This window comes from Drosophila novamexicana, unplaced genomic scaffold, assembly GCF_003285875.2.
Source record: "Drosophila novamexicana strain 15010-1031.04,08,12 unplaced genomic scaffold, DnovRS2.1 tig00004554-arrow-pilon, whole genome shotgun sequence".
Lineage (NCBI taxonomy): Eukaryota > Metazoa > Arthropoda > Insecta > Diptera > Drosophilidae > Drosophila > Drosophila novamexicana.
This window is the reverse complement of record NW_020825051.1, coordinates 33954-61902: the sequence shown is the minus strand read 5'-3', so window position 1 is coordinate 61902 and position 27949 is coordinate 33954. Positions and strand designations below refer to the sequence as shown.

General features: G+C 42.4%; 9 protein-coding genes across 11 annotated transcripts; 6 read left to right on the top strand and 3 right to left on the bottom strand.

The window, feature by feature from the left end:
* Window positions 1-123: 123 nt before the first annotated feature.
* On the bottom strand, window positions 124-1518 carry LOC115769386 (mediator of RNA polymerase II transcription subunit 1-like). The gene has a single exon (XM_030714181.1). The coding sequence runs from the start codon at window positions 1495-1497 to the stop codon at window positions 265-267; it is 1233 nt and encodes a 410-aa protein (XP_030570041.1). The 5' UTR covers window positions 1498-1518; the 3' UTR covers window positions 124-264.
* A 1336-nt stretch (window positions 1519-2854) lies between these two features.
* On the bottom strand, window positions 2855-6349 carry LOC115769385 (mediator of RNA polymerase II transcription subunit 1-like). Its single transcript, XM_030714179.1, has 3 exons — window positions 6196-6349; window positions 4771-6126; window positions 2855-4701 (listed from the first exon to the last, which is right to left on the bottom strand). The coding sequence occupies exons 1-3, from the start codon at window positions 6218-6220 to the stop codon at window positions 2870-2872; spliced, it is 3213 nt and encodes a 1070-aa protein (XP_030570039.1). The 5' UTR covers window positions 6221-6349; the 3' UTR covers window positions 2855-2869.
* Window positions 6350-6524: 175 nt separating this feature from the next.
* LOC115769387 (ORM1-like protein) lies at window positions 6525-7355 on the top strand. The gene is made up of 3 exons (XM_030714182.1): window positions 6525-6755; window positions 6831-6982; window positions 7043-7355. Exons 1-3 carry the CDS (start codon window positions 6579-6581, stop codon window positions 7176-7178), a joined length of 465 nt encoding a protein of 154 aa, XP_030570042.1. The 5' UTR covers window positions 6525-6578; the 3' UTR covers window positions 7179-7355.
* Window positions 7356-7689: 334 nt separating this feature from the next.
* LOC115769680 (aldose 1-epimerase) lies at window positions 7690-9034 on the top strand. Its single transcript, XM_030714598.1, has 2 exons — window positions 7690-7752; window positions 7824-9034. Exon 2 carries the CDS (start codon window positions 7857-7859, stop codon window positions 8988-8990), a length of 1134 nt encoding a protein of 377 aa, XP_030570458.1. The 5' UTR covers window positions 7690-7752; window positions 7824-7856; the 3' UTR covers window positions 8991-9034.
* A 121-nt stretch (window positions 9035-9155) lies between these two features.
* On the top strand, window positions 9156-11007 carry LOC115769679 (fumarate hydratase, mitochondrial-like). Of its 3 annotated transcripts, none has more exons than XM_030714596.1 (3): window positions 9156-9248; window positions 9439-9625; window positions 9682-10950. In XM_030714596.1, the coding sequence occupies exons 2-3, from the start codon at window positions 9440-9442 to the stop codon at window positions 10948-10950; spliced, it is 1455 nt and encodes a 484-aa protein (XP_030570456.1). In that variant the 5' UTR covers window positions 9156-9248; window position 9439. The 3 variants fall into 3 exon arrangements, with proteins under 3 accessions (XP_030570456.1, XP_030570455.1, XP_030570457.1); XM_030714595.1 differs by having other exon boundaries at window positions 9432-9625; XM_030714597.1 differs by lacking the exon at window positions 9156-9248 and having other exon boundaries at window positions 9440-9625; window positions 9682-11007.
* A 390-nt stretch (window positions 11008-11397) lies between these two features.
* On the top strand, window positions 11398-13093 carry LOC115769838 (probable fumarate hydratase, mitochondrial). Its single transcript, XM_030714812.1, has 3 exons — window positions 11398-11643; window positions 11712-12720; window positions 12784-13093. The coding sequence occupies exons 1-3, from the start codon at window positions 11482-11484 to the stop codon at window positions 13041-13043; spliced, it is 1431 nt and encodes a 476-aa protein (XP_030570672.1). The 5' UTR covers window positions 11398-11481; the 3' UTR covers window positions 13044-13093.
* A 366-nt stretch (window positions 13094-13459) lies between these two features.
* LOC115769551 (angiopoietin-related protein 7-like) lies at window positions 13460-15111 on the bottom strand. Its single transcript, XM_030714395.1, has 4 exons — window positions 15063-15111; window positions 14875-14954; window positions 13681-14813; window positions 13460-13630 (listed from the first exon to the last, which is right to left on the bottom strand). The coding sequence occupies exons 1-4, from the start codon at window positions 15094-15096 to the stop codon at window positions 13513-13515; spliced, it is 1365 nt and encodes a 454-aa protein (XP_030570255.1). The 5' UTR covers window positions 15097-15111; the 3' UTR covers window positions 13460-13512.
* A 308-nt stretch (window positions 15112-15419) lies between these two features.
* Window positions 15420-16741, top strand: LOC115769552 (aldose 1-epimerase). The gene has a single exon (XM_030714396.1). The coding sequence runs from the start codon at window positions 15503-15505 to the stop codon at window positions 16604-16606; it is 1104 nt and encodes a 367-aa protein (XP_030570256.1). The 5' UTR covers window positions 15420-15502; the 3' UTR covers window positions 16607-16741.
* An 81-nt stretch (window positions 16742-16822) lies between these two features.
* LOC115769553 (copper transport protein ATOX1) lies at window positions 16823-18089 on the top strand. Its single transcript, XM_030714397.1, has 3 exons — window positions 16823-17032; window positions 17141-17216; window positions 17393-18089. The coding sequence occupies exons 1-3, from the start codon at window positions 17027-17029 to the stop codon at window positions 17524-17526; spliced, it is 216 nt and encodes a 71-aa protein (XP_030570257.1). The 5' UTR covers window positions 16823-17026; the 3' UTR covers window positions 17527-18089.
* Window positions 18090-27949: the final 9860 nt, after the last annotated feature.

The following is a 27949-nucleotide window of genomic DNA, read 5'->3' as shown; positions in this document are numbered from 1 at the left end:
TACGCATAAGCCTAATTCGGAAGCTAAACAATATATTGATCAGTTTTCCATATTTGCAGATGTAATTTTTCAAAAATCAAATTTTCAGATATTCATGCACATATATGTATGTGTATTAAATATTTATTGTTAATATATTTTTCTTATCCTATTTGACAAGTTAAAAAGAAAGAACAGCTCACAGTCAGAGTCCAGCCAAAGGCCTTTAACACATTAATTGAACTAAGTTGAGATTGCAGCGAGTTGCAGATGCAGCTCAAGATGTCATTCGCCTGCCAGGCTGGCGAGCAGCTCCTCGTCGATGCCATCACCAACTGTCCCACTGCTGCTCAAGTTGAGTAGCATATCGCTTGTAGCAGGGGAAGGAGCTGTCGATGGCTTCTGCGCTCCACTGCTGCTACTGGGCGTAGCTGTTAGGCTGGATGCCAGAACACTCAAGTCTGCGTTAAGCTGCTGCTGCTCCTGCGAGGAGGACGTGGATGCGACTGAGGAGGAGGATGCTGCTGTTGTTGACGCCTGCTCTGCAGTGTGTCCAGTTGCGACGCTGTTTCCACTTGGTCGCTGAGACAATTTAGGTATCTGAAACCTGTTATGCAGTCTCTTGATAAAGCCCTCCATACTGGCTGCCATAGTGGGCGAAGCGTATTGTAGAATGGTCATCATGTCCGTGTGGTGATCGAAGCGCGGTGGCGGCTGTGACATCGACCCGGTCAACGCTGCTGGTGACATTCTTCCTGCCCCCAATCCTGGTCCTGAGCCAGAGCCCGACGCCGATCCAGATGCCGTTAGCGATGATTTGCGCTGCACTCCGCCTCCGCTAGTGTTACCCGGGCTGCACATGCTGGGTCGGCGCTTGGGTACACTTTGTTCCTGGAAGGAGTTGGTGCTATTGCTCTTGGTCAACGGCAAGCCACCGCCTGAAGTGGAGGAGCCGCCTAGTTTGCTACTTAGATTGCCGGAAGAATTGGCCTTTTGGAAAAGGTGTTTGCTGGAACTGCTTGACCCTGTGCCTGAAGCTGATGAAAGCGCCTTCTTTGAAGCCGGTCCGCTGTTAACGCCTGGCTTCAATCCCGTGTGCTGCTTCTTGCTGCTAGTCGAGGACGACGACGACGAGGAGCCGGTTGGTACCCCCTTGCTCTCTCTCTTTCCGCTGCCCGTTTTATTGATGGTCAGTTTGAGGCCCTCTTGGCTGCTCGGCTTCACCATGTACCCAGTGGAGAGGTCAGAGGCGGCTCCCGCAATGGAGCTGCTGCTAGTGGAGCTGGAGCTGCAGTTGTCGCTACTATGTGGCGCTGGTCCCTGCGGCTGCTGCTGTGTTATTGTTGCAATTGATGTTCCCATTCCCGTTTCCACTGCTAATGTTGCTGATACTGCTGTGCCCGATGAATCCGCTAGAGTTGTTGCTGCTGTTGTTGTTGTGGTTTGGATGATTGTCGTCGAAGCTGCCGTCGACGTCATCAAACTAGCCTGACAAAGGAAGCGCGTGGTGGTGTGCATGTAAGTGTACGTGTGTGTGAGTGTATGCGGAGACAAACAAATGAAAAACGAACCAAGAAAGCAAATTAAAGCAATCAAAGGCAGAACGTGTCAAAAAGTGGCACAGTGGCGATTGTTAATCATATCCCGGGTCATGCGAACGGAGCAGCGAGTGTTCAAGAGAGAGCGGGAGAGAAGAGAAACTCGTTAGTATAAAGTTAATTAATGGTTCCATAAACCCTTTATAAGAAAAGCAAAGAAAGAGAAGGTGTCAAATAAATCAAGAGTTAAAGCACATTCCACGTGAAAAAGAATCATCCGAATGCTTGAAATAGTAACAAAATCGTGCAAGGTGCAGAGGATCTACGTATTATATTTATTTGATACCAAACAAAATAGAACGCATTACAAAAATGACAGGATCAAATAAAACGGATGCAGTTAGAAAATAGACTATACAAATAAACATATTTACAAACAGAGCATACGGTAAATCAACTAATACTACATCAGCGATAATAATTATATATTTGACTTTTGTCTTGACTAACTAATTAGGAAGCTAACATGTTTTACTGTTGACGGAGCTAAGCAAAATTCCACCTGCAACTGTGAAAAATTGTTCAAATTATGATAGAGATCAATCTCAAAAAAAGCATTCCCCTGAGGAAAATTAGGGTGGAAGCTTGTGTGGGCAATGATTTTACGGTTTTAAGCTTTTCATACCTGTTCATAAAAATTAATGTATCGATGAATAATACTTGAATTTTCTTTGGAAACTACTTCAACTGAAAATAGGCGTGGATTAATATTTTTTAAAATCGATCAGCAGCAGAATTGCTATGAAACATCTACACAACAACTAATTGATGAAGCACTTTTCGGCGAGCTCAGAAAATGAGCGAGAATTGTTGAATACAAATATTATGCTTTTTGTCCGATCTATATTTACCAACGGATTTTACAGAACTAATGTGAAAATTGATTGAAGAGGTGCTTTGCGGTTTTCGAAAAACAACCCCTCTATGGCTTGAAGGCTTGGTCCGATCAGCTTTTAACATTTTTATTAAAGTCCACCATAGAAGAAAAATGCACACGTGTTTCAGCGCATTTGGAATTTCCACCCTAAGGAAAAAAAAACTATTGATTGCAACGTCTTGTTATTATCCAATCGATCTTAAGAGATTCTAAATTTAAAGTAACATCTTCGACAGCGCAAAGCTAGTTACCCGCTAGTATTAATGTATATAAGTTATTACAATAATTCATTATATATGTCGCATTCAAATATAAGTTTTAAAGTTCATGTTTTAGTTGTATGCAAAAATAGAAACAAAGAATCAACTGTGGGTTAGAGGTGCAGTGGGAAGCGGAGGTGGGTAAACAACGAGAGCTACTCATAAATTGAAAACGGACTTACCGCACCTACCGCTCCCGCAGCTGCGCCCAATCCCGGTCCCACTCCCGCTCCCGCCATTCCCTTGCGCAGTGCATTCAGCTCCAAGGCGGCCACGGCTGGAGCCACATAGCTGCTCAGATTCCCACCCGCAGCCAGATGAGATAGACTAGCCACGGTTGACTTCAGTTGCTGCTGCTGCTGGGAGCTCTTGAGTGCGGCTACCGCAGCTGCGACCCCCGGTGGGGGACCAGATGGTGAGCTGCTAGCGATTTGCTTGTCCTTTTTTATGGCCGCGGGCAACTGGCTGCTGCTGCTGGCCAGCGGTGGCACAGGCCGCATCATTGAAGGATTAGCACTCGAGCTTAAGGCGGAGCCAGCACTTGCCAGAGAAAGGGAACCACCCCCGGCACCTGCTGTATTTGACTTTTCAGCCTTGGGACTGAGGCTGAGGCTGGTGGCCGCCGTCGCACTTTTCAGAGTGGACATGCTCGGCTTCCCGGAGGATCCATGTTTGGGCGAGAGAGTTCCGAAAGGCGACTTCGGGCTGTTCGAGGCGGTGTTACTGTTGCTGTTGTGCTTGGGACTGCTGTAGACAGGCGAGTGCTTCGGACTGGGGCGCGCCGATGGCTGGCCGGACATAAGGGCCAAAACAGCTCCAGTTCCGGAAGATGAAGTTGAAGGCGAAGAGAACTTGCGCACAACTCCGCTCCCTGCCGTGGCATCCGCCATGCCACCACCCGCAGGCGAGTTCTGGCGTGAGTATACCTTCTCGGGAGGGCCCATGGGCGAGTCATCTCGCTTCTTCTTGCGCTTCTTTTCCTTCTGCGTGTCGCTGGAGGAGCTGCTGTTGCTACTGTTGCTCGAGTTCGAGGAGGCAGACAAAGAGGAGCTGCTCTCATGGGGCCGCTTAGTGGCACTTCCGGGTCCACTCATTACTTGCTTTTTCGCCTCCTTGCTCCCCTCTTTGCTAACTCCAGTGATGGGCGTTATGGTGATTGTGGTGGCTGGGGACTCTGTGCTGGGCGTGGCTCCCACGCTGGCCGGTGCATTCAGTGGTATGATCTCAATGCCTCCCGTGCGCTGCACATCCACCTGCTGCTGTAGAGGGGACTTGCCATCGCCGGCAATGGGCGTGATGCTGACGCAATGCTTCAGGTTGGGCGTCTTGTCCTTCCATATGTTCTTGTACTTGTCGGCGATCTCATTGTCGCTAGCCTTGGATGCTGTGACAGAGCTGGGGGTGAGGATGGGATTACTGCCTTCGGCAGCTTGAGGATCCGTTTCCCGCTTCAAATTCATAAGTCCAGCAATGGCCGCAGCCGCCGATGTTGATGCAGCGAATGCATCTGCTAGGGATCGTACCTTGGAGTCTATTTTGAGATTGCTAACACTATTGAAGCCGCCGCTAGCTCCACTGCTGCATTCGCCTGCACCCGTTTCCATGGCAAACTGTCCGAAGTTGCTTGCTCCGTGCATCGCTCCACCTCCAACACCGCCTCCACCAGCGCTACTGAAACCACCTGCTGTCCCGCTGCCTGCTCCTGGGGCGATAGCGCCATGCAACTTTTGTTGATGCTCCTCATCCCAGCACTTAAGCAACTTGTATATAACCATCGGTATGGAGAGAACCTGGCGCACTGTTCGGGTCAGCTTCTGAGAGAGTGCTTCGTAGTCGTTGCTGAGGCAGTAAATAGTGCAGGTCGCCTGGCCGTCCTCAAGCAAAAAGTCGACAGTGGCCAGCGACTCCTCGTACGGATGCTGCAGTTCCACAGTGATCTGATTGAGCGAAACAGCAGTGACCTCCAAAATAACAGTGCTATCCATGTCTGAAACGAATTCAGATTGTTTTTGTATATTTCTTTTAACTCTCGAGTTTCGATATGTTTTATACTTACCGTTGTATTGCTTCTGCTGCTCCCTGACGCAACTGGAGAGAAGCGTGTAGAAGAGCGCCTGTTTCTTAAGGAACGCGATTATCTTAGGCACCTGCGCAGGCTCCGTGAATGGCAGCGACGATATCAGAGTGCCCTTCAGTCGGCGGTTGTCCGTGAAGAAGTAGCAGTGTGTCTCCTTTGGCAAATTAACATACAAGCCTTTCTGGGTGCCCTTTATCACCTGCCTGGAGGCCGTTTGCACGATCAGATTCATGACAGTCATCGTTCCCTCGCTTGAAAGGCCCGACAGGCCCGGCAGAGACAAAGCACGCAGAGACTCAACGCAAACGGGCATGGGTTTGCTAAGGCGCAGGACATAGGTAGCCGGCATCAGCATTGAGTTGTTCTGCGTAAGCGGCGCATAGCCGGGTTGCTCTAGTGGCAGCCCCGACTCGCTAGTGAAGCTTAGAATCGGCAGGATTTGCAGCTTGTTCGCGGAGGAGGCCTCGAGATTAAGAGTCACGCTTAGTCCGTTAGGACTCTTCATCACCTGCTCAATGCTAAAGTCCCTGCTCGCAGTTCCACTTCCAGTTACAGCGGCCACCTTTTCCCCTTTTGTCTTCGTCTCAATGAGGTGCAGAGGCGGACAGAAGTAGGTCAGCTTCATTGGATGTCCACCGCGTCGCTGCAGGACTAAGCCCACCGAGGATTTATTCATAATGTAGTAGCTATCGCTGCTGCCACTGATCTGCTGCTGTAGCTGCTGCTGATAGAGATTGAAAATGTCCGTTTCCATGGCCTGCAAAGCCACGAAGGCCTTCTTTTTGACTTTAGGCTCCGCGTTTAGCTGGTAAATGGAGGATAGGCCCTCAAGCTGCACCGTGAAGTCGGCAAAGTCGCCCGCCTTGAGGCAGTTGAGCAGCTCTCGGGAACTGGCGCTGGAATTTGATTGCTGCTCAATTTTGCACTCGTGGTGTACCTTGACATCACTGAGTTTACCACTGGCATCCAACAGTATCTCTACGTAGAACATGTCCGTGGAAATGAATAACATTTGCTGATCCTCCATGAATTTTAGGCCCAGCTGGCGGGACAGACTCTCTAAACGCTCTACGAGTCCGTGCCGGGATGTTACTTTGATATAGTGCTGCAGTTTGTCCAGTGCCGACTGCAGCGCTGCTTTGCAGAGGGGATCCATTGGATAATGCTTCTCTATGAAGTACATGCGCACCGACTTTTTGATGTCCTCGTAGCTTTTCGGCTTGTTCCGGTATTTGGCTCGTAGCTTCTCCATCATCGTCTCCTGCTGCATTTGCTTGTTTTTCTCTTCAATGCTAGGTATGGGCATTACCACGGCTGTGTGGCTGCCATATCCGGCTGTTGGTATGGCAATTCAATTTTAACATATGTAAATTTGTTACACCGAGAAGACAAGAAAAAACTTACCTGTTTTCAAATGGCTTCCGCTCATTGTAATGCTTGGTAAGCTAGTTCCTTCAGAATCTTAAGATGACATACTGCAACAAATCACAATAACCATTGCATAATAAATTACAATTATACTTTAAAAACAGCTTTTGCACGTATGCTTCTTGTATCTGTGAGAAAAACAAACGCGACTTCGCAAAATTGGCCATTAATGGTAAATTGTTTTTCTGAACTGAACTAGATCATAAGTGTATGTTCTGTATGTATTATCGATGGGCAATGTTGCGTTTCGATAGTCACAGTGATATTATTACCTGATCGCACTTTATATATTCCGCTCATCTCTATTGTCTACAACAATTAAGACTTTCACAGCGCCAACAATACTACTTCATGTAAAAATGACATCCATAGCTGGTGGACATGGCGAAACGAATCCGAACAGCTCTTGGCTAAGCGCCCGTGGCTTCTGGCTTGCATATTTTTTGGGACTGCTGTTTGTGCATTTGCTGCTCTTATCAGTGCCCTTTGTTACGATTTCAGTCGCCTGGACGGCAACCAATTTGCTGCATAACGTAGTGAGTATACATATAAGTGCCCCGAAAAATATACACAACCTGCTATTACAAATAATACTAATTATCCACTGCTAGGCACACTTATATTTTCTGCATATTATAAAAGGTGCACCTTGGCTGAGCATCGAAAATGACGCTAGTCGGCAATGGACCCACTGGGAGCAAATAGATGACGGCGTTCAACTGACTCCAACACGCAAATTTCTAACCGCAGTGCCAATTGTACTGTAAGTCTGCATTTGTATACTATTTAGTGAGAATTTCTCATAGAATATTGTTACTTGCAGCTTTCTGTTAACTTGTTTGTATACGCGCAACAGCACGGAACATTTCATTGCAAATTTTATATCCTTGGTTGTAGTCACGCTGCCAAAGCTACCGCAGTTCCATGGAGTTCGTTTGTTTAATATAAATAAGTACTAAAATTCGCTTAGATAAATGCATGTAAATATTTACGGCCGGACAGGTGGGCTTATCGCTATATGAGCCTGTGTACATACTATTAATAGATAATAGACTGAGCAGTTTGTGGCTTTTAACTTTTTGTTATTGGAATTGTGTAAATATACTACTATATATGGCGCTATAGTGCCTATTTAAGATAATACGATTTTATGCTTGCCATATAAACTGACAATTTCAAACAAAAGTTGTAGTACCGTCAAATTAGAAACGGAATACGAACCTAAGCTTCCTACAATTGTAGGATGGATGCGATATGTAAAATGTACACATACATATAAGTATGTCGTTATGTCTTATGATATATAGGTGTGTGCTCATGAATCTCTCTCTCAACTGAGTTACCTAATACAACTCGTATAGACACATACATCTACATGTGCTATCAGCAAACGTCGCTGTTCAATAATAAAACCCGCTGGCATTTTAGAAATGCATCAGTTTGTTGAGCGCCGGGAGAGCTGCATCTATTGCCCTTTTTGACTTTGCGATAACAGCGCGCGACCTTAACGTTTTTCAAGTACAATAAGAAGAGGTGTGTCAGGCTGCCTAGCATTAATTGTTATAATATTGTTGTTTGAGTGAGAACCTATAAAATTTTGTCAGCTAAACTAGGTAACCAACATCAACAGCCGCAATATGTCTGTCAAAATTGAGGAGGAAATCTTTGGTCTGGCCAAGAATCCCTTCACCAAGATACCCGAAATGGTGCGACGTTTTACAATGACCAATACAAATCAGATGTCTGTTTCGGTTATACAATTGGGCGCCATTATTCAGAGTGTACGTATGCCTGATGCCTATCAAAAGATCGAGGATGTGTGCCTTGGCTTTGATGACATTGCCAGTTATGTCAATACCAAAGCGGCATACATTGGCGGCACATTGGGCCGCGTAGCGAATCGTGTGGCCAATGGCGAGTACACCGTAGGTGAGACCAAGTATGAGCTGACCAAAAACTTTAAGAATACATATCAGCTGCATGGCGGATTCGTTGGTTTCGATAGCGTCATTTGGGAGGTGGTGCGCAAGTCCGATTTGGGTATCACCTTCAGGCATGTGTCACCCGATGGTCACGAAGGTTATCCAGGTAATTTAACGACAACGATCACGTACTGGCTGGATAATCAGAACCGTCTGGGTGTTCGTTACGAGGCTTTTACGGACAAAATGACTCCTGTCAACTTGTCCAATCATGCATACTTCAATTTGGCTGGTCACGCCACTGGGGCCAAAGGACTGGCCGAGCACACTGTAGAGATAGCATCGACAAGGATTATCGACACGGATGATGATCAAATTCCGACCGGTAAATTCTTGGATGTCGACGATACGGTCTTTGATATGCGCCTGCCAGTGCTACTGGGCGATCGTCTCAAGCAGTTCGACAATCGTCTGATCAAGGGCTACGACAACTGTTTTGTGGTTAACGAGGGCAACGATACTGGCATTAACTTGGTAGGCAAGCTAGTGCATCCACCTAGCGGCCGAGCCATGGAAATTTATTCTAATCAGCCGGGTCTGCAATTTTACACGGCCAACAATTTGCCGGACGAGGAGAACGGTGATGCCCCAATGATTGGAAAGGAATGTACTCATTATCGCAAGCATGGATCATTTTGCGTAGAAACCGAAAAATTTCCCGACGCCCTGAACCAGCATCATCCAGAGTTTTCGTCTATCTTCCTCCAGCCAGGCGAGAAATACTTGCATGAGGTCATTTACAAGTTTAATGTAGAAGAGTCCTGGAAATGCTGTTGTAATAACAAATGATCATCCAATAAAAGCTGACAGTTTTATAGGTAGTTCGTATTATATAATTGTTTATTTTATCATAAGCATCCGATCTGATAGGGTAAATGTATTCCTTATGAAAGTGTAAATTTTGGAAACTACAAAACAAAACTACAATAGCAGTAAGATTTCATCGTTTTTCGATATCTAGTTCTATTTTCATTATTTAGCATATTATATTATTGATTAAGAACATTTCACTTATTTGATACCTAATCCCAATCCTCGTAAAGACAGGTAATTTTTTAAACAGGACTGGCCTTTGGCTTGGGTAATATATCAATTTTGTGATCAGTAATTCGAGCCCAAATCCTCGTTTTATTTCAAGCACAGGATTACTGATCCTAGTAGCCTGTGTTCACAATTGCTTCCGTCTTTCTTCACAACGTACTCGCAGTGCTAGACTCTCATATTTGTTAGATTTCAGGATGTCGTTCGACCAGAAGGAAATGTTCAGTCTCATGTACAAGCTAGCCCGTCTAACAGGACCGGATACACGCGTCGAATACGATACGATGGGTGCGGTAAACGTGCCCCTGGACCGCATGTTTGGACCACAGACAATGCGTGCAGCTATGAATTTTCCAATAGGTGGCATGGAAGAGCTCATGCCGGTAAGTAGCTGCTGCTCATTGATGGAATCAGAGCTGATGCCAGCACTTCCCAACAGCGTCCCATTATTGTAGCCATGGGCATATTGAAGAAAGCCGGCGCTGAGGTTAACAGGGATTTCGGATTGGAAGTCAAAATCTGTGAGGCCATTTTAAAAGCTACTGATGAAGTTATATCCGGCAAGTTATATGATGAGCATCACTTCCCATTGGTCATCTGGCAGGCAGGCTCGGGCAAGTCAACCAACATGAATGTCAACGAGGTGATCAGTAATCGCGCCATTGAAATAATGGGTGGTCAGGTGGGCAGCAAGGATCCAGTAGATCCGATCCTGCATGTCAATATGTCTCAGAGCTCCAATGACTGCTTCTCTTCTGCCATTAATATTGCCGTAGCCATGCAGCTAAAGGAGAGGCTATATCCATCACTACGGCTGATTATTCAGGCCTTGGAAGAGAAGGAAGATGAATGGAAGGCTATCGTCAAGACCGGCCGCGCAAATCTCATGGATGCAGGGCCATTGACACTAGGCCAAGAATTTAGCGGCTACAAGCAAATGATGGCCAACTGCAACACAAGACTGTACTCATCAATGAAGCGACTGTACCAGCTGTCTCTTGGTGGCGCTACCGTGGGTACAGGTCTAATGGGCAACGATGACTTTGGGCCTCAATGTGCCAAGCGTATTGCGGATATCACTGGCTTGCCATTCGTGCCTGCACCCAATTTTTTTGAGGCACTCAGCTCACGGGATGCCTTGGTCGAAGTGCATGGCGAGCTCAATTCTATAGCTGTCAGCACCATGAAGATTGCTAATGACATAAGATTTTTGGGCTCCGGACCACGCTGTGGCTTGGGAGAGCTAATTTTACCGGAGAACGAACCAGGAAGCTCGATAATGCCGGGCAAAATTAATCCCACACAATGCGAGGCAATCACAATGATATGTGCCCAGGTAATGGGCAACCAGGTGGCTGTGACCATCGGTGGCTCCAATGGACACTTTGAGTTGAATGCCTTCATGCCACTTATCGCTTCAAATGTGCTGCGTTCCATTGCATTGCTTAGCGATGGCCTCAGGGCATTCACCACCAACTGCTTACAAGGTACCAAGGCAAATACTGGCAAAATAAATAAAGCGTTGAACGAATCCCTCATGCTGGCAACAGCACTTAATCCTTACATTGGCTACGACAGGGCATCGGAAATAGCCAACGCTGCATACACCAATGGAACCACTCTGAAGCAGGAGGCCTTTAAAAAAGGCATCTCCAGTACCGACTTTGATTCGTGGGTGCAGGTTAATAATATGTTGGGACCCAATTAAAAATTACCACACGTAGGTAAATATTCGTATGAGCCAATAAAGTACATTCTTAATTTATTTACATTATTTACATTATTCAAAAATGATTTAGACCCAACCAACTGTGGTAGATCTTAAGCCTAGCCCTCAATTTCATTATGAATATATCATCGGCTTTTAATATTTTAACTAGAACGGGCCACTATATGAATAAAATGGAATTGATCCATTTAATTAATGAAATTATATGAGTAACAAATGCTTGATCCAAAGCTTGGGTTCAAGGATGTGTAAAATCTGATACACGAATCAGACAAAGGCTGTTAGTTGATGCGAAACGTAGATTGTATCACCATCATTTTTTTTGGGGTTTCAACTAAACAATTATTTTGAAATTTATTTTAGTATGCTGCTTAACAAAGCAACCGTTAGAGCATAGGGAGGCTTTGCTCTATAATTTTATAGGCATATTTGAAGTCGTCTGTTTCATATACTGTATTTTTATACATATATACATTTTGTAATTGGTATTATAATTGGAAAGGTGTGCAAATGGAGAAAAAATTGAGCCTGCAGCCTTCGGCCAAGCCGCCTATGCGATCCGAGAATGACACGATTGGCAATATAGATGTGCCCGCTGATCGTTACTTTGGCGCCCAGACTATGCGTTGCGTAAACAATTTTCCCATTGGCGGTATGGATGAACGCATGCCGGTAATTATAAAGAGCGGCATTAATTCAAATTTGGTTTAATTAAATTTGGTAACACTTGACCCTTACAGAAGCCTATAATACAGGCCATGGGCATATTAAAGAAGGCCGCCGCCGAGGTTAACCAGGAGTTTGGGCTGGACAGCAAGGTGAGCACAGCGATTTCAGGTGTTTGCGATGAGGTGATCTCTGGAAAACTATTCGATGAAGGCCATTTTCCGTTGCCCATATGGCAAACTGGCTCAGGCACAATGACAAATATGAATGTCAACGAGGTGATTAGCAATCGCGCCATTGAGATTTTGGGTGGCGAGCTGGGTTCAAAGAATCCCGTACATCCCAATGACCATGTGAATAAATCTCAGAGCTCCAATGACACGTTTCCAACGGCGATACATATCTCTGTGGCCACTGAGCTGACCAGAAGCCTTAAGCCGGCGATCACCCAGTTGCGCGACGCTCTCAGGGCCAAATCCATTGAGTGGAAGGACATTATCAAAATTGGACGTACACATACACAAGACGCTGTGCCGCTAACATTGGGACAAGAGTTTAGCGGGTATACACAGCAGTTAACAAATGGTCTGGAAAGGATTGATGCGGTCCTGCCCCATGTCTATCAGCTTGCTCTGGGTGGCACTGCCGTAGGCACCGGCCTAAATACCCGCAAGGGATTTGCAGAGAAGGCCGCCATGCGCATTGCACAGCTGACATCTTTACCATTTGTTAGTGCTCCGAACTTTTTTGAGGCCTTGGGCTCTAGGGATGCCATGGTCGAGGTGCATGGCGCATTAAACACCATCGCTGTCAGCCTAATGAAGATAGCCAATGACATTCGATTTTTGGGCTCGGGTCCACGCTGTGGCCTGGGCGAGCTTACCCTGCCGGCTAACGAGCCGGGTAGCTCAATAATGCCGGGCAAAGTGAATCCCACTCAGTGCGAGGCTATGACAATGATCTGTGCTCAGGTAATGGGCAATCATGTTGCAGTCTCTGTGGGTGGCTCCAATGGACACTTTGAGCTGAATGTTTTCAAGCCGCTAATCGTCTCCAATGTGCTACGTTCGATAAAGCTGCTATGTAAGTGTCCAAAACCAAGAGCTCTTTTAATGTCAATTACTAAATTCTAAAGTATTATTATAGCTGATGGTTGCAATACTTTTACTAAGAACTGTGTGGTTGGTATTAAGCCGAACACAGAGAAGATAGCCAAGATAATGAACGAATCTTTGATGCTTGTGACAGCACTGAATCCACACATTGGCTATGATAAGGCTGCTGAGATAGCAAAGACTGCCCATAACAATGGCACCACCTTGAAGGAGGAGGCCCTTAAGGCTGGCATTGCAGAGAAAGATTTTGACGACTGGGTACGTCCGGAAAAGATGATTGGACCCAGCTAAATAGTGTTTCAAGTGTTTTCTTTTTCCCATGCGAACAATTTAACAAAATAAATCAATTACATTTATGATCTCTACACTTCATCTCTGGTACTCTAGGAACTTAACTAAACCGAGTTGCATATTGACTCCTTGTTAGCCTTTTATACTAGAACTATGGTAACAGGGCACCACAAAATGCACCTCTCTACTGAGGTAGAGTGTCCAGCTATTACTTGAGATAAAGGAAAGCATCTTGGCACAGATTATGCTCATATACAATTGTAAATGGCGATCGACCAGCAGGGACCACTCGTATAGTTTCAATTAAGGTTATAGGGTATTTTAAGCAAAACATTAATTTTTCAATTTATTTCAATCTACTGAAACAATGTTGCATAAATTTAGATACATATATATATATATATATATATAATAAAATTTGGATATAACAAAACTGTGAAAATTTTATTTTTTATTGACTTTTATATGTTTACGTTTGCTTTCGCCTCACCAACATTTGTACGGACTCAAGAAATTTATAAGTGCCGTTGCCTCTACACCACCAAACACCAAATTCACTTTTCTCATTGAATGCCCCGTTCAGATTACTAAAATTAAAAATATTTAAGACAAGGTTAATAAGTAAATTGCTTCTTACCAGTTCGGGTATTCGTGCTGCCACCAGCGATTGTATTCCACGGAGTTTGTTGTAACGTATCTGATTGTCTTGAATATATGTTGCTCATGTGTGCGTAATCCATCACCCGCATTTCCAAAATAATTCCCAAGCGATCTCAGCTTATAATCATCACTTTTACCAGATATGGCAAAATTATCATAATAGGCGTATCGTGTCTCATTATTCGAAAATACTAGATGAATGTAAAGCTCGTACAGTTGACCTTTTGTCATTGCGTGTATCTTGTCCAGGCCTAACCAAAAATCTTCATCCAAGTTACCAAAACCATCGACATAGGAAAACCAGCCTTGATTAAAGTCCATCATTTTATAAACACGACGCTGTATGACCATCCAGCCGGAGCCATTTGCTCCATTTTCAATGGCCACCTTAAATGGACCAATACGTGGCAGGGAAATTATTTTGATCTCAGATGTACCCTCACCACGTAGTGTCTCTTGCAGTTCATTAATCGTATAGTGGAGAATGCGTTCGTTTTGCATTCTGCATTTATCGTTGCTCAATTTGATGTCGGTCCAACTGCGCGCCAGATCTTGAATTGAACTGACTCTTTCTGAATTGGGCGCAACCTCAGTTCCGAACAGTCCGATTTGGTAATCCTTTTCCCTGATTATAGTTTCTTGAGCAAACATTTTTGCGTCACTTTCTTCTTCTGTTGCTTCTAATGAGGCAATCTGTTTTCTATATTCATTGGAGAGATCACTTTCCTCTTTAAGTTTTGCTTCTAACTCCACTATTTGTTTATCTTTCTGCTTTATAATAGCATCCTGTATATCGATCTTGTCGTTTTTCTCGCTAATCGCAGCTTCATAGTTAGCGATCTGATTTTGGTGCGATTTCTTTAATGTTTCCAAATTTTTATGTCTTTCCGACAGTTTTGATTTTAAGAAAACTATCAGATCATTGTCGTTCTGATTAGTGTTCTTATATGTTTCTAAACATGTTTGAAGGGCCAGGATTACGTCATCTTTGATCTTGCATTTCTCGTGATATAAATTTAGTTTTTCCTTATAAACCGAAAGTTTTATTTTTTTAAGTTCAGAAATGCTACTAAAGGCGTTATCCCTCAATAGTTCCCATTCATTTGATGACTATGCCACAAGGATCATACATTATTAAATTGTCAAGCGGCTGATTTTGGAGTGCACTCACCACAGTATGCTCTGATGCGTCCTCTTGAGACTGCTCCAATTGGATGGTAAGTATATTTTGGGTATTCATTCTGCTAAAACCTGTAAAAATCACATAAAATGTTGACTGATGCACATAAGGTTGCTCTGCTCAATTCTTAAATATTAACATATATTGTATTTTACGGGGGTAGAAAGGTTAAAACATACAATTTAAAGTCGCAACAGAATGGCTTAGGGTCATAAGGCGGGATAAGTTTAAAATTGTCAATAATTGCGCCTTATGATTTGAATAGCTGCTATAGATTTCGATATTTAACTATCAGCTGCTTTTTAATGCAGATCGTTATCGCTCGTTGAAAAGATGCATAGCTTATATATCGATATGTGCTCATCTTTCTGAAGGGCGCGAGTTCAAAAAGTTTTTTCGGTCAGTATTATTTGCTCACCCCGAGAATTATAATCTTAAGGCATTTTTGATGTTTAATTAATCTGTAATTTTTGGTTGCATATACAGTTGGCTTAGAAAAATCTGGTACACAAAGCTTACGTTAGCACATATTACATTTTAAAAATTCGGTTTGATTCATGACATTCGAAATTTTAGTTCAGAAAAAGTTTTCAGACTTTTAATATTTCTTGCCGCAAAGATGGTACGCGTCATAGAAGATGTTTTTGGCATTGCCGTTAATCCCATGACGCAGAAAACTGAGCATGTGCGACGCTTTACATTATGTTCAGAAAAGGGCATGTCTGTGTCAATATTGACTCTGGGCGCCATTATACAAAGTGTAAAGGTTGCAGACTTTAATGGCAAGCTGGAAGACGTTTGTCTGGGCTATGATGATGTCGCCGGATATTATCGCAATCAGAAATCCTATTTTGGTGCAACTGTTGGACGTGTTGCTAATCGTATATCCCGCGGTCACTTTAAGCTTTGCGGAAAGGATGTTAATGTGAGCCGAAATTTTAAGGATCGCTACCATCTGAATGGTGGCTTTGTGGGCTTCGACAGCGTCATCTGGGACGTGGTCGGCATACATAAGGATGGAGTGACTATGCAACATGTTTCACCAGATGGCCATGAGGGTTATCCGGGCGAGGTGACAGTTAACATTAATTTCTCGCTTAATGAAACTGGTTGTTTTGGCATGAGAATCGAGGCGCGTGCTAAGGCAACCACCTGCATCAATATATCTAACCAAAATTACTTCAATCTTGCCGGCCATGGTACTGGCAAGGACACTCTTTACCAGCACATGGTAATGATAAGAGCCAACTCTATTGTGGATTCGGATAAGGAGCAAATACCCACCGGCAAGCTTATGCCAGTGCGTAATACACCTTATGATTTTTCCACCTTAACCAATTTGGGCAAGCGCCTAAACCAGGTTTATCGATGCCCGATCTGCGGCTTTGATAACAACTATTGCGTCGATGTAGACCCAAATCAAGTAAAGTTAGTGGCCCGTGCAGTCCATCCATGTTCGGGTCGTTTTATGGAGGTTCATACCAATCAACCCGGATTGCAGTTCTGTACAGCAAATAATTTGCCGGATGAAGAGCGGGACGAAATACCCAATATTGGCAAGAATGGTGCACATTACGTTCAGCATGGCGGATTCTCTATGCAAACCCAAAAGTATCCAGACGCTGTGAATAATTCCGATTTTCCAACGACCATCATTAATCCGGGTCAATTGTATGATCATCAAGTAGTATACAGATTTGGCGCATGCCCGAAACGTGTGTAAGATGCGATATCCATTTCACTTGCAGTAATTTATAATATTGGCTAAAAATTATTTCATGCAAAAATCAGTAGTATCAATAAGGCATTTGTTTCATAATAAATATACACCCATCTATTCAGACTTGTACCACCCAACATATCGAAATCTTTTCGATTATTATCCATACAGGGCCGACAGATATTATGAAGCAACGATACATCGATAGGCATGGCAACTATCGAATTCCATCGATTGACTAAAGACAGCGCAAACACAAAAGTAAAAGTAGTTTATTAATTTGCAAAGTCTTGTAAGAGTTGTGTGTGCCACGCTTACAAAATAGCAACAAAAATTCATACCGCCTTCAAGCTGTTTAATTTACCGCAAATTTATAAGCACACTACGGCTGACTCGAGTCGTCCAAGCAGCAGCAGCAGCAGAATGACAGTACGTACAAGCACATACATACTTGTGTGTGTGTGTGTGTGTGTGTGTATCCCAATTACTGCAAGTAGCCGCAATCTAATTGGAAAATCTTCCATCTATTCCGTTTAGGTGCATGAGTTTAAAGTGGAAATGACGTGTGGCGGCTGTGCCAGTGCAGTGGAGCGAGTCTTGGGCAAATTGGGTGGTGCGTATATTAATATAAAATATTTAGAGATTAATGCTGCTGTTATACATACATATTTGAGTACCTATTAATACTGTAATACCGCCGAAGAACCTTATCAGGCAGACGGAATTTGTTTGTTTGCGGTTGCCAACTTAAGTCGGTTTTGTTCTTCTCCTGTTTTTGGCATTTTACAGATAAGGTGGAAAAAGTAAACGTCAATCTGGATGAAAAAACAGTAAGCGTCACCTCAAACTTATCGTCCGACGAACTGTTGGAACAGCTGCGCAAGACTGGCAAAACAGTTTCATATGTTGGTGTGAAGAAATGAGACGAGTTTCTCAGCAAGTTTCAGAAATACGGCAAACTGAAACTTGAAGTCTAATGAAATGAATTGCCGCATGGATATAGTGATTGCCGTTGGCTTTTGTTGTGAAACATCCACAACGAATCATTCGAAACACAGCGTGATGCATACGTTCAATGAGATGGAATATTTAGTCAGAAGAAATATATACATTTAACTTATTCAAGAGTTAATATAAGCAACTTATCTACAAAGTTTGCATATGAATTTTGCTTAAACTCCAAATTTTAAGTAGTGGAACAATAAATTGTAGCAGCTCAAGCAGAAAGTATTTATATTCAAATAAAAACAAAGAGTTATACGCCCCATAGATGCAGAATTTAAAAAATTCAATTTATAAAAATTAAGTAGAGAATGCAATTATTGACATATTTGCACTAATCAAATATTTAGAAATATTTTAAATATTTCCAATGTAGTTCAGCTAATCAATAAAAACAGACAAATATGCCAATTAAATTCTTATGATATACCATATTTACGTACATAATTATAATACAAATTTTAACATATTGCAAATTTTAAGATTATAAATCAAACAATAAATTATTTGTTGTGGAAAAACTTAACTTTAGCAATATTTTCCAGCGGGAATAAAGTGACGCAACACAGAGTAATGATAATAATAAGGATTTTTCAACTTATTTTTATTCATAAACGGATAATATATGAGTACCTATCTAACGGGTTTGCTGGCTTCTGCTGCAAGCTAACCGTTATTTTCTCCTAAAAAATCAAGAGATAGGGCTTAAATAAAGAGTATCCAATCAAATGCGGGCACTTAGTCATGCTAGAAACATTTTCCAGCGACAAATATCATGCTAACGCCCAACAATAACAATAACAATAGAGATTCAAACAGAACATGTCATAAATCTTGGGAACGGCAACCCGAAGTTATCAAAAATGTATTTTGAAACATGTTCGAGGCGTAACAAAATTATCAATCAAATGCCACATTGGCATGCAAAGAATGCAACACACACACACACACATACACACTGCACTAATTGAGTTTAAAGTTTGGGTCGACAAACGGAACGTTGGTTTTGTTTGGAGGCTTCGGAATTTGATGTTGTCGTCGTCGTCGTTTTTGGTATTGCTACCTGAGTTTTACCTTTTGCTTGGTTGCGGTTGCATTTTGCGGCTCGTGTTGATTTATGCCTCATGCAGCGACTCAGGAACAGAACCGAGACCTAAGCACCGGAGGAACCCAGGCGATGTCAGGCGAAGGCAAAGACAAAGGGAGAGGGACACCGAGTAGGATTACCCAAAGCAGTCACTGCGCTCCGCTGTCACAATAAACGTCACGTCCTTGCCCAATAATTATTATTTTCAAGTGATGCAAGAGATTTTCAGATTACGGCCCTGTGGTCTCTCGCCCTCCAGGTGGCAGGTAGGTAAAAGCAAATTATTAGCGCTAATGCCGTTTAAATTGCCTCAGTAAAATAACAGCTTGTGCGTTTATTGGCCTTAACACTGCCACAAACGTAATGGGTAGCATTAAAATGCCAGAAAACAATGCGCTGGCTGATACTTAGTTTGACCCTGCGTCTAATAAAATGTAGATTTCTTTGGGCAATCATCTTTATACAATTCGGTTTATCCTGGATGTTTCGGTTAGCATTCAAATCATTTTGTTAGATCATTTTGCAAGTTTATTCAAGACGTGTTGCGCGTTTTCAGTGAATCCAGCCTGTTTTACTGAAAAATGTGGGTCAAAGATTGCGCGTGCCACAGTTTGTTTTTCAAATTAAAGCTCATTTTTAAAGCGAAAAGCCTGATTCAGCCAAGGCTGCAAAGTAGCCGCTGGTTTCTTATATATTCTCAAAAAGAAATTGTCACTATGAACAGTAAGCTATTTGCTAATTACTGACAAAAGCCCTTCTTGCAAAGCCCACGTTCAAGGTGTTTCCTGCTCTTCCTTTTTGTTACTTCCAAGTGAAACGCTTGCAGCCGTCACTTCTTTGCATACACTTACAACTGGAAGGCATATTACGCTTGTTATCAAGTTTGCATTCATTAATTACGGATTTAAAAGCAAACTTTTAACTTTTGGCCTCATAAGTAACTTTTCTCAAGCAGACAACATAGACTTGATAAGAAACAATATGCAATCTTTGGGCAGAGCATGTTTACTTCGGCCATTGCATTTAGAAGCTTAAGAACTGAGCTTTTGTTTTCGGTTTCTTGTTCAGTTTTTTTTTTGTCGTGTTTGCACACTTGGTACATTGAACATTCCAAAAATTGCTGGCTAAATTCTTTGGCGCATGCTTTTCAGCAACTCTTAACCAGTTGGCTGCCAGTTGATCAAGTGACTGCCCTGACGTTCGGGTTCGGTTCGGCGTTTGAGGCATTGGCAGGAGCAGAGCACAGAGCATACGGACCGCGACTGGTTTTCACGTTGCGGCAGCTTCAAGCAAAAAAAAATCTATATAAGTATATATAAAAAACAACAACAACAAGTCAGGAGAAAAATGCCGCTCTTTATTGTCATAAGATTTGAAAAGAACCGACGCGCTGGTCAGAACAATGGCACACTAAACTAAACCAAGCTGAACAACGGCCGGGCAATAAATTCCGAAAAAAGTTAAGACGATGGCAGCACAAATCTTTGAAACTTGGCACACACGACAAGGTCGTTCCATAGCTCCTATAGCTCCTATCTCTTTTTTAGTAACAGTTCTGCAGGCTCGGTTCATTGAACCATCGACTCCTACGCCGCAAAATTTGAGTTCAAAAGAAACACAAAAATAAAATACATTTGGCAATTGCAGCTGGAAACAGTAGCCAATATATTTACGCCAAATGTGCCAAGCTGCAGTGGAGTTAGAGTGCGCTGAGAGCAAACCTGTCGCCGCCGCCATGGACATTCCTGGGGCCCCCAAACATTGTCCGGGGGTTGAGGTTGAACGTGTGCCAAGCCCACGACAACACGCCAGCAGCAGCAGCAGCAGCAGCAACAACAGCAGAGCAATACAGCCACGTCTGGTCATAACAAGAGCAAAAATGCTAAGCGTAAATAACTCATAGATAATAATGCCATGCATTTACGAGTAAAGCAATTGCAATGCAGGCAAAACAAAAGACTTAGGACACGAACTTGCCAAAGGAGCTGCGAGCAGCGAGCGCCGAGTCATGTAACAGCAGCAGCAGTAAAACCGACTCAGAAACAAGATCAACTGGTTTCAGAGGCAGGCAAAAAAAAAAAACAAAAAAAAAACTCACTCAAAATGTTGAGCTCAAGACCTGTTGAGACCCAAGCAAGACCCATTGTTGGTCTATTGCGCGTGCCATGCGCTGTAAAAATACTTTTTCCCAAAGAAGTTTCAGTTGTGTTTTTGACTTTTCGTCGTGCAGAACGATTCTGCTCTCTAGACCGCGATTTACGCCAGACGCAAAAACGCCAAACGCCGCGGGCGTTTTATGGGTGTATGTGTGTACATCAACGTGTACGTGTACGTGTACGTGTCTGTGTGTGCGTGTGTGTAATATTCGCGAAAAGTTGTTTTCGCTACTACCCATACTTATATATCGTGTAGTTTCTACCCATATGCATGCATACATATTTGTATATAAAGTCAATTTTCCTGTTAACGAAACCTGCCAAAACTGCAGCAGCAGCAGCGGCAGCAGCAACATCCACAACAACAACAACAACAACAACAACAAAAGATGCATGCAACATAAGTAAATTTTGGTGTCGAGTGCCCTCCTAAAACAAATGTGTGCGAGTGTGCTAAATGCTAAATGTCTAGCAGATCAAAGTACTCGTAAATATGCAAATGTTACATGAATAATTGTTAGTCGAGTACCCGCAGTTTTGGGTGAAAGTAAAGCAATTTGTTAAATTAATTGCACGCAAGAATCGTTTTTGAAGCATCGTTTATTTGTGTGCCATAAACTTACGGAACAGCTTGGATATTTTTCTTTAAACATTATATTTGGATAAACAGCAACCGACACATAGAATCAATTGGATTGTATTAAAATTGGATTAAACTGTTTGAGGTGAGCAAAAGCGCTGATAGGCAAAATTAAATATGAAGTGTTTTCAGCATACATTTATTATTTATATTTAAAAGCTCTTTCTCAAAGACAATAAAGACCTGAGGGTCGCCAAACTAACTAACATTTAATTTCTATCAAGGAAGATTTTAATTTAATTAGCTCGATGAAGAACAACGAGCCTAAAGCTGTATCAAACCCTATTTTGTCAAGAAATAACTGAAAATAATATGGATAGAGTTGTTTAGTTTTTGAGATTTTTAATCTCTGATTATGGAAAACGCTATTTAAACAAATATATAGGTAGAACATTTTTAATTTATAATACATTTAATTTGTCTATAGAAGATTTCAAAAAGTGTGAAGCAAAATTTCAGCGCAGACATTAAAGACCCAGAAAAAAGTAGGAAAGAATAATTTTGCGAAAACATGAAAGCCCCAGGAAAGAGTAGGAACGCGTATTTTTTTCTTGGTTCTACAGCCTTGGTTTCTATTATCAAAAATATATCTTGTATGCAAATCTGTAGCCTATTTGTATTCAGTGACATTATAAGAAAACAGAAGTAAGCTAAAATAAACTCGACTTTTGTAAAGGCTAAAGAACTTAAGTGAAGTAGCCAATAGGCTTCCACACCTAAAACCTATTTTTAATTCTTAGTCTAATTTGATAAGATATGAATATGAAGTAAGGTATAGGTCAAAATTGAATAGGTTTATGCAAATGTTCACGCTTACAGCAGCTTAAAGATTCGAATTAGCTGCCTTTCTGTGTCGCAACCACATTCCAAATAAAAAGAACGAAGTTTTTTGCCAAAAATTATGCCAAGAATAAAAAAATATATGTTAGCTCTCTTTGACAATACGGTCAAGCCGCCTTCTTGGCAGTAAGCACAAAATATGTCGCATATTAAATAGATACTTTTGCTGTTTTGCTGTTCTGGTTTTAAGTGGAAAACAAACAAGCACTCAAATAGTTCGAACCACACAAACAAAAGTGTGTATGCATATACATACATATACATACAGTCGATGGTAAACTATTTTTTATTGACTTTAGCGTGGACTTTTGACACCTTAGCGCTTTTGTTTAAGATCTCGACCAATGGCAGGGAACCTAATTTTTAGGTATAGTCATGTAAAGTATGTAAGAAACAGGAAAGACACCATTTGGGTTTACCAAACGATGCCTAAATATGCCATTTAAAAAATACATAAATGTAATTCGTGTTAACGGTTTTTGAATATATATAAAAACAAGTAAGAGGTTCAAGGCGGGAGCTCCCGACTAGGGGATACCCTGAACCCTCTTCTTCCAACATCAAATGCACATATATATTCTATTTTAGAAGCTATATGTCAAGTTTGGTGACTCTAGCTCTTATTATTTACCAAAATTGCCCAAAAAACAGGATATCGATATCGATTTTTATCGATTGCTTGGAAACGGAGTAAGTTATCGATTATCGGAAACAAACTCGATCTGCGCGGAAACTAGGAGCATCTACATCTAAAATTTCAAGCTCTCTAGCTCTTATAGGTTCTGAGATCCTTGCGTTCATACATACGGACGGACGGACAGACAGACGGACAGACGGAAAAAGATTGAAAAAGACCCAACGAAAAATGCCGTATGAAGTACAAGAATTCTTTTGTATTAAGATCAGAAACTCACCTGGCCCAGCTGCCCAATTGAGATTTTGACTTGTGACTGTGGGTTGTGCCCTCTGTGGGCTGAACTGGAGCACCAGACGAGACACAAGTCGCTCGTGCCGACACACCTGAGCGTTAGCTGAGTGACTCAACGGATCGAATCAAACATTACGAGATAATTTTATAGGGCCGCACTCAAAGAGAAAGGGACACAAAAGTGGTATACGGAGTTTGAGAGGTGGACACAAAAGAGACACCTTTGTCAGTTCCAATCAGAGATCATAGATCGAGCTTGGTTTTAATTACCAGCGGAGCCATTTATTGTTGTTTTTGTTGTTACTATTTGCTGCTTTGGGTGTTTGATGGGCGCATAATCGACACCGTTATGCTGCGGTGGGTACAACATGATACTGTCCCACTTGGAGCTGTCGGTGACCTGGGGTTGCGGGTAGCGGGCAGCGGTCATTTTGTCTCTAAGCCAATTGTCCCACTAAGTGCAGGAGCCGCTCCGATTGCATAAGCTGTAAGTAAAGCATATTTTTCACTGTCAGATTTTTGTTGTTGTTTTGCTTTTTAAGCTGCTTGCCCCCTGGGCTGACATCACGCGACAGTCGAGCCGAGCAAAAATGCTGTTCCGGTGGCATTTTTCGGTTGCCCCAAAAAAGAAATGTACACAAAATGCTCGAACATAATTTAAATGTCAATGAGCAAAAGAGCAGACAACAGCCAGCAAACCAAACAGCTGGAGCTGGAGCTGGAAGCTGGGCTCAGAGTGACCCAATTTTATGGAGACACTGCAACAGGTCGGGCAGCCGCCAGCCCGCCGCTAACGGAGCACAGCTAAGCCCCAAAACAGAAACACTTTCTCTTGATCGGGTTCTGCCCGACTTCGACTCCGACTCTGGCCGACGTCGACTGTCTGTAATTAAGAGAAAATTTAATTTTGAATTTATTAACGGAAATGAAAAATACGAGCATGCAACAGCAACCAAAGTCAGCTGGAGTGTTCGTTTTGACATTAATCAAGCGTTTGCCTTGTTCTCACAAGAGACACCCATATATGTATACCAAAAATAATTTATACGCTGGAATATAATCAAGTTCAGGTTGAAAGCAGAGGGTATAATAATTAGGCACGTTATAGATTGGGCTTCTTTAACGAATGATAAATAAGGCGGAGCACAGTTTTTTTTTCGCTTAAAATTTTCAGCGCTGTATAAATCAACGGATTTTTTGAATTGTCTTTTGATTTGATAAAATTTTGAATAATCTTTATAGACTGCACATACAGTTATCTCTTAGCAGTACCGAGCGATAGATACCCTATAGCACAGTGAGAATTTCATAAAAAGGACGTGACTACCGTTTGTAGAGCTTAAGAAATAACTATTAAATTAAATATTGTTGTTCCTATCTGAAAAAAATCAGATTCTTATCAATTTTTCTATCAATTGTTCCGTTGTACCCTTACAAAGTAAAGGATCGATACGGACGGATCTATGCACTGTCCTATCCACACACGGACACACAGACAGACAGACGGAACATAGTTATATGTGCACGGCTGTTAATATATGTGCACAGATGTCTGTCTTTAATGCGATACACATTTCGTAAGAAAAGAGTATAAAAAGATTTGTTGTTTTAAATGAAAATGCTTTAAAACAAATTCTTTTAGTGCCACAAATAAAACTGATTTGGAATTTAGCTGATTCGCTTCAAAGACAGTATTCATGATATATGAAATTCTTTTCTCATAATCAAATCGATTGGTGTGTTCGCATGTGGCCAGTGTCCGATTCTTGGCTGCCCGAGTAGCTACAATCAAGGCAAAGTTACAAGAGTTAAGCTACAACAAACAAAAAAATGTCTAATATGTGCGATGGTTGGAGTTGAAAACTCGTTCCCATTTCAAGTGTTTGCACTATACTTGACAGCAAAGCGCAGCCGATGAAATTCCTTGAGAGTATCACTTACAAAACGTTTCAATTTTTTGCTGCCTCACTGCGCCGTGTCCATTCGAAAAGTAATTTCGGATCGGTTATCGCTGAACATTTGTTTGTTTTGAGCCATTTTAACACGCGCTTGCGCCCCCGGCCACAAATGAGCCAAGCAAGCAGACAAACAGACAAACAGACAGACATACAGACAGACAGTCAAAGCTGGACAGAGGGGCGGAGAGTGTGTAGAGCAAAGACAATGGTTAAGAAATAAGATACTTTTTGGCATATAGTTTAGAATGGTTATAAATATGTCGATGAAATTGTTTCGATAGAGAACTGATTCGCTCATTGCCTCATCGCTCGAATGGAAACCAAATCGCCAATCTCTATCTGTATCTTAAACCATGTAGCTGCGCGACTGCCACCGCATCAGGCCATAAATGGCTAATGACAATCGATTTGCATAAGCAACGCAATTAATCTTTGTAATAACTAGAAATCGAACCGAAAACCAAGAAAGCCAACACACAAATCACGCCAGAGGCTTGAAAATTATTTGAAATTTTCAGCATGAATCTTCAGTATGATTAATGAATAAAGCCAACTAAAAGACTGTCTCTGCCTGTCGGTCTGTCCGTTTGTCCGTCTGTCCGTCGAGTTTAGCTGAGCTTATCAAAGGGACAGTGTTTCATTATTTAAATTATTGTTAAGGGCGTAGAAGGCCGCATCCATTAGTGTCACGTCCATGCGGCTAGAACAGAGAGAGAACGAAGCTTAACACCAACGCCTGGTCAATTCTCCACATTGTTGCATATTAATGTGGCATGCCAGCTGCAAACAGTTAGTTCCATGTGCGGCATATTAATTATGAAATTTCTTGCTCACATGTGCGTGTGTGCTTAAATATCTTTCACGGTATCTCTCCCTACCTTCCTACTCTCTGACTTTCTGGCCTTTCACTTCGGAATGCGGTAGCCGCAAAAAGCTGCCAATAAAGCACATAAAAAACAAGCCGGTCAGCTCGGATTCCATTTAGCGGTAACCATTGCAATCAGATTTGGCCAAATATTTCGCACGTTTCGCAAAAAAAAAATATTTTAAAATAACTGATGCGCTTGCGTAGATAAATAACTAAGTGGAGCAAGTTAGATTAAATCACCTCACGACCAGTTTATGTAAATCAAGGTCTTTAAATTCATGAAAAATACATTTTATATTTAAACTATAGAATATTTTTTTTTTTTTTTTAATATTAAATTTTCTGTAATTATGAGTAACAAAAATTTATATGAATATCTGGAAGATCGATTGGGTGAGATTTTCGCAATCTCCTCCGCGTTCGGACTCCTCCAATTTTACGCCTTTTTAGAAGACGCCTAGCCAGACGATTAGGATGGTTTTGCAGTCGCGCTATGTAATTTACCGCTTGTGTATTTATATTTGGGCAGTCCTAGGTCGTTTTCCAAATCGGAAGTTCTCATATACCAGGGGACACCAGACAGATATCGGAGCGTTTTTGCTTGAAACACCCTGATTTTCGTTTGACGGGACTTTGCAGCAATACCTGAATACCAGATTTTATAGCTGGTAACTTTATTTTTCAAAGATAGCGCATTTCTACTGTTCAGAAGCCATCTTAGTTTTCCCAGTCTGTTCTTCAGGGTTACTGAAACACTTGTGATGTGTTTGTTAAAATTCAAGCGCCTGTCTAAGTGCACCCCTAAGTATTGTGGCTGTTGTGGTGTGCCACCAGTTGACCGCGCAAGAATACTCCCGGACATGTATCCCTCCCCCATCATGCCAAACTCTGTGGAAGGCTTGTTTTATGTCTAAGTATGCTGCCACTATGTACTCTTTGGCTACGAAACCCTCGAGGATGAAATTCACCACCCTATTTAGCTGTTCTGGTGTGCCATGAAATTTTCGGAACCCGATCTGAAAGGGAGGTATTTTTTCTTTAATTATATCCATCGACAGAGGCTCTTTCCAGGCTTATGGATCATGTATATCCTCGCCTTTTTCCACGAGCTTTTCTAGTCTTAGGTCTTGCTAAGTGATCTGACACTTCGTTGTCAGTGATAGGAGCAACTGGAAGGCTTAACTGACCTGGGCTCTCCAGTGTGAGTTGAATCCTTCTGTTCATGCTTGCCGAGCTTGTATTAAAAGGCTTGAAGCGTTCCTCCAAGTCTTCGGCGAAAGCATCAGTACCCTCCTTTGGAGATCTGGCCCTTGATCCGTCAGGTTTTCTGATCGGAAATTTAGGGTCACTTTCTGTTTATACCTTCCCGTCAGTGTCCACAGGGTGTGACTTGAAGACTCATTTGGAGAAATATTTTCCAAGAAACGGTCGGTTTCCCTTTGTCTATGCAACTCCAGCAGCTTTTTGATCTGGTTCGAAGCCCTGCGGTAGACCCCGTACACAGGTGGATCTCTGGTAGGATAGTACTGCCTTCTAATACTTCTCTTAATCAGCAGTAATGCATAGATTGCTGGCGGAAGTCTCACCGGTGGTCTTGCGTTTTCTGGTTGGCGTGTTGGCGCAGAAATTAGGGCTGCCGAGTAAACCTTGTTCAGGAATAGTACATATGCATCTTCCATGTCTTCAGGTGTAAGTATTTTCAAGTATGGGTCTGAATGTTCCTCTAGATCTCGTCGAAATGCAGCAATGCTGAACCAGGAGGCAGCAGACGACCTTTAAAAGTTTTGCTCTTTGGAATACAGTCGTAACCAACTACTAATGGGATATGATTGGACGATAATTGAAACTCAGGCCTTATACTTAAGCC

What these genes read in the sequence shown, in the direction of transcription:
- LOC115769386 (XM_030714181.1), bottom strand. Translation starts at nt 1,497, where the DNA reads ATGCACACCACCACGCGCTTCCTTTGTCAGGCTAGTTTGATGACGTCG.
- LOC115769385 (XM_030714179.1), bottom strand. Translation starts at nt 6,220, where the DNA reads ATGAGCGGAAGCCATTTGAAAACAG. An exon ending in CGGAAGCCATTTGAAAACAG is followed by an intron (nt 6,127 to 6,195) that starts GTAAGTTTTTTC and finishes CCATACCAACAG; the next exon opens with CCGGATATGGCAGCCACACA. An exon ending in GCAGCAGAAGCAATACAACG is followed by an intron (nt 4,702 to 4,770) that starts GTAAGTATAAAA and finishes AATTCGTTTCAG; the next exon opens with ACATGGATAGCACTGTTATT.
- LOC115769387 (XM_030714182.1), top strand. Translation starts at nt 6,579, where the DNA reads ATGACATCCATAGCTGGTGGACATGGCGAAACGAATCCGAACAGCTCT. An exon ending in CCAATTTGCTGCATAACGTA is followed by an intron (nt 6,756 to 6,830) that starts GTGAGTATACAT and finishes ATCCACTGCTAG; the next exon opens with GCACACTTATATTTTCTGCA. An exon ending in ACCGCAGTGCCAATTGTACT is followed by an intron (nt 6,983 to 7,042) that starts GTAAGTCTGCAT and finishes TGTTACTTGCAG; the next exon opens with CTTTCTGTTAACTTGTTTGT.
- LOC115769680 (XM_030714598.1), top strand. Translation starts at nt 7,857, where the DNA reads ATGTCTGTCAAAATTGAGGAGGAAATCTTTGGTCTGGCCAAGAATCCC.
- LOC115769679 (XM_030714597.1), top strand. Translation starts at nt 9,440, where the DNA reads ATGTCGTTCGACCAGAAGGAAATGTTCAGTCTCATGTACAAGCTAGCC. An exon ending in GCATGGAAGAGCTCATGCCG is followed by an intron (nt 9,626 to 9,681) that starts GTAAGTAGCTGC and finishes ACTTCCCAACAG; the next exon opens with CGTCCCATTATTGTAGCCAT.
- LOC115769838 (XM_030714812.1), top strand. Translation starts at nt 11,482, where the DNA reads ATGGAGAAAAAATTGAGCCTGCAGCCTTCGGCCAAGCCGCCTATGCGA. An exon ending in GTATGGATGAACGCATGCCG is followed by an intron (nt 11,644 to 11,711) that starts GTAATTATAAAG and finishes TGACCCTTACAG; the next exon opens with AAGCCTATAATACAGGCCAT. An exon ending in ACGTTCGATAAAGCTGCTAT is followed by an intron (nt 12,721 to 12,783) that starts GTAAGTGTCCAA and finishes GTATTATTATAG; the next exon opens with CTGATGGTTGCAATACTTTT.
- LOC115769551 (XM_030714395.1), bottom strand. Translation starts at nt 15,096, where the DNA reads ATGACCCTAAGCCATTCTGTTGCGACTTTAAATT. An exon ending in TTCTGTTGCGACTTTAAATT is followed by an intron (nt 14,955 to 15,062) that starts GTATGTTTTAAC and finishes TGATTTTTACAG; the next exon opens with GTTTTAGCAGAATGAATACC. An exon ending in ACGCATCAGAGCATACTGTG is followed by an intron (nt 14,814 to 14,874) that starts GTGAGTGCACTC and finishes CTTGTGGCATAG; the next exon opens with TCATCAAATGAATGGGAACT.
- LOC115769552 (XM_030714396.1), top strand. Translation starts at nt 15,503, where the DNA reads ATGGTACGCGTCATAGAAGATGTTTTTGGCATTGCCGTTAATCCCATG.
- LOC115769553 (XM_030714397.1), top strand. An exon ending in AGTCTTGGGCAAATTGGGTG is followed by an intron (nt 17,217 to 17,392) that starts GTGCGTATATTA and finishes GGCATTTTACAG; the next exon opens with ATAAGGTGGAAAAAGTAAAC.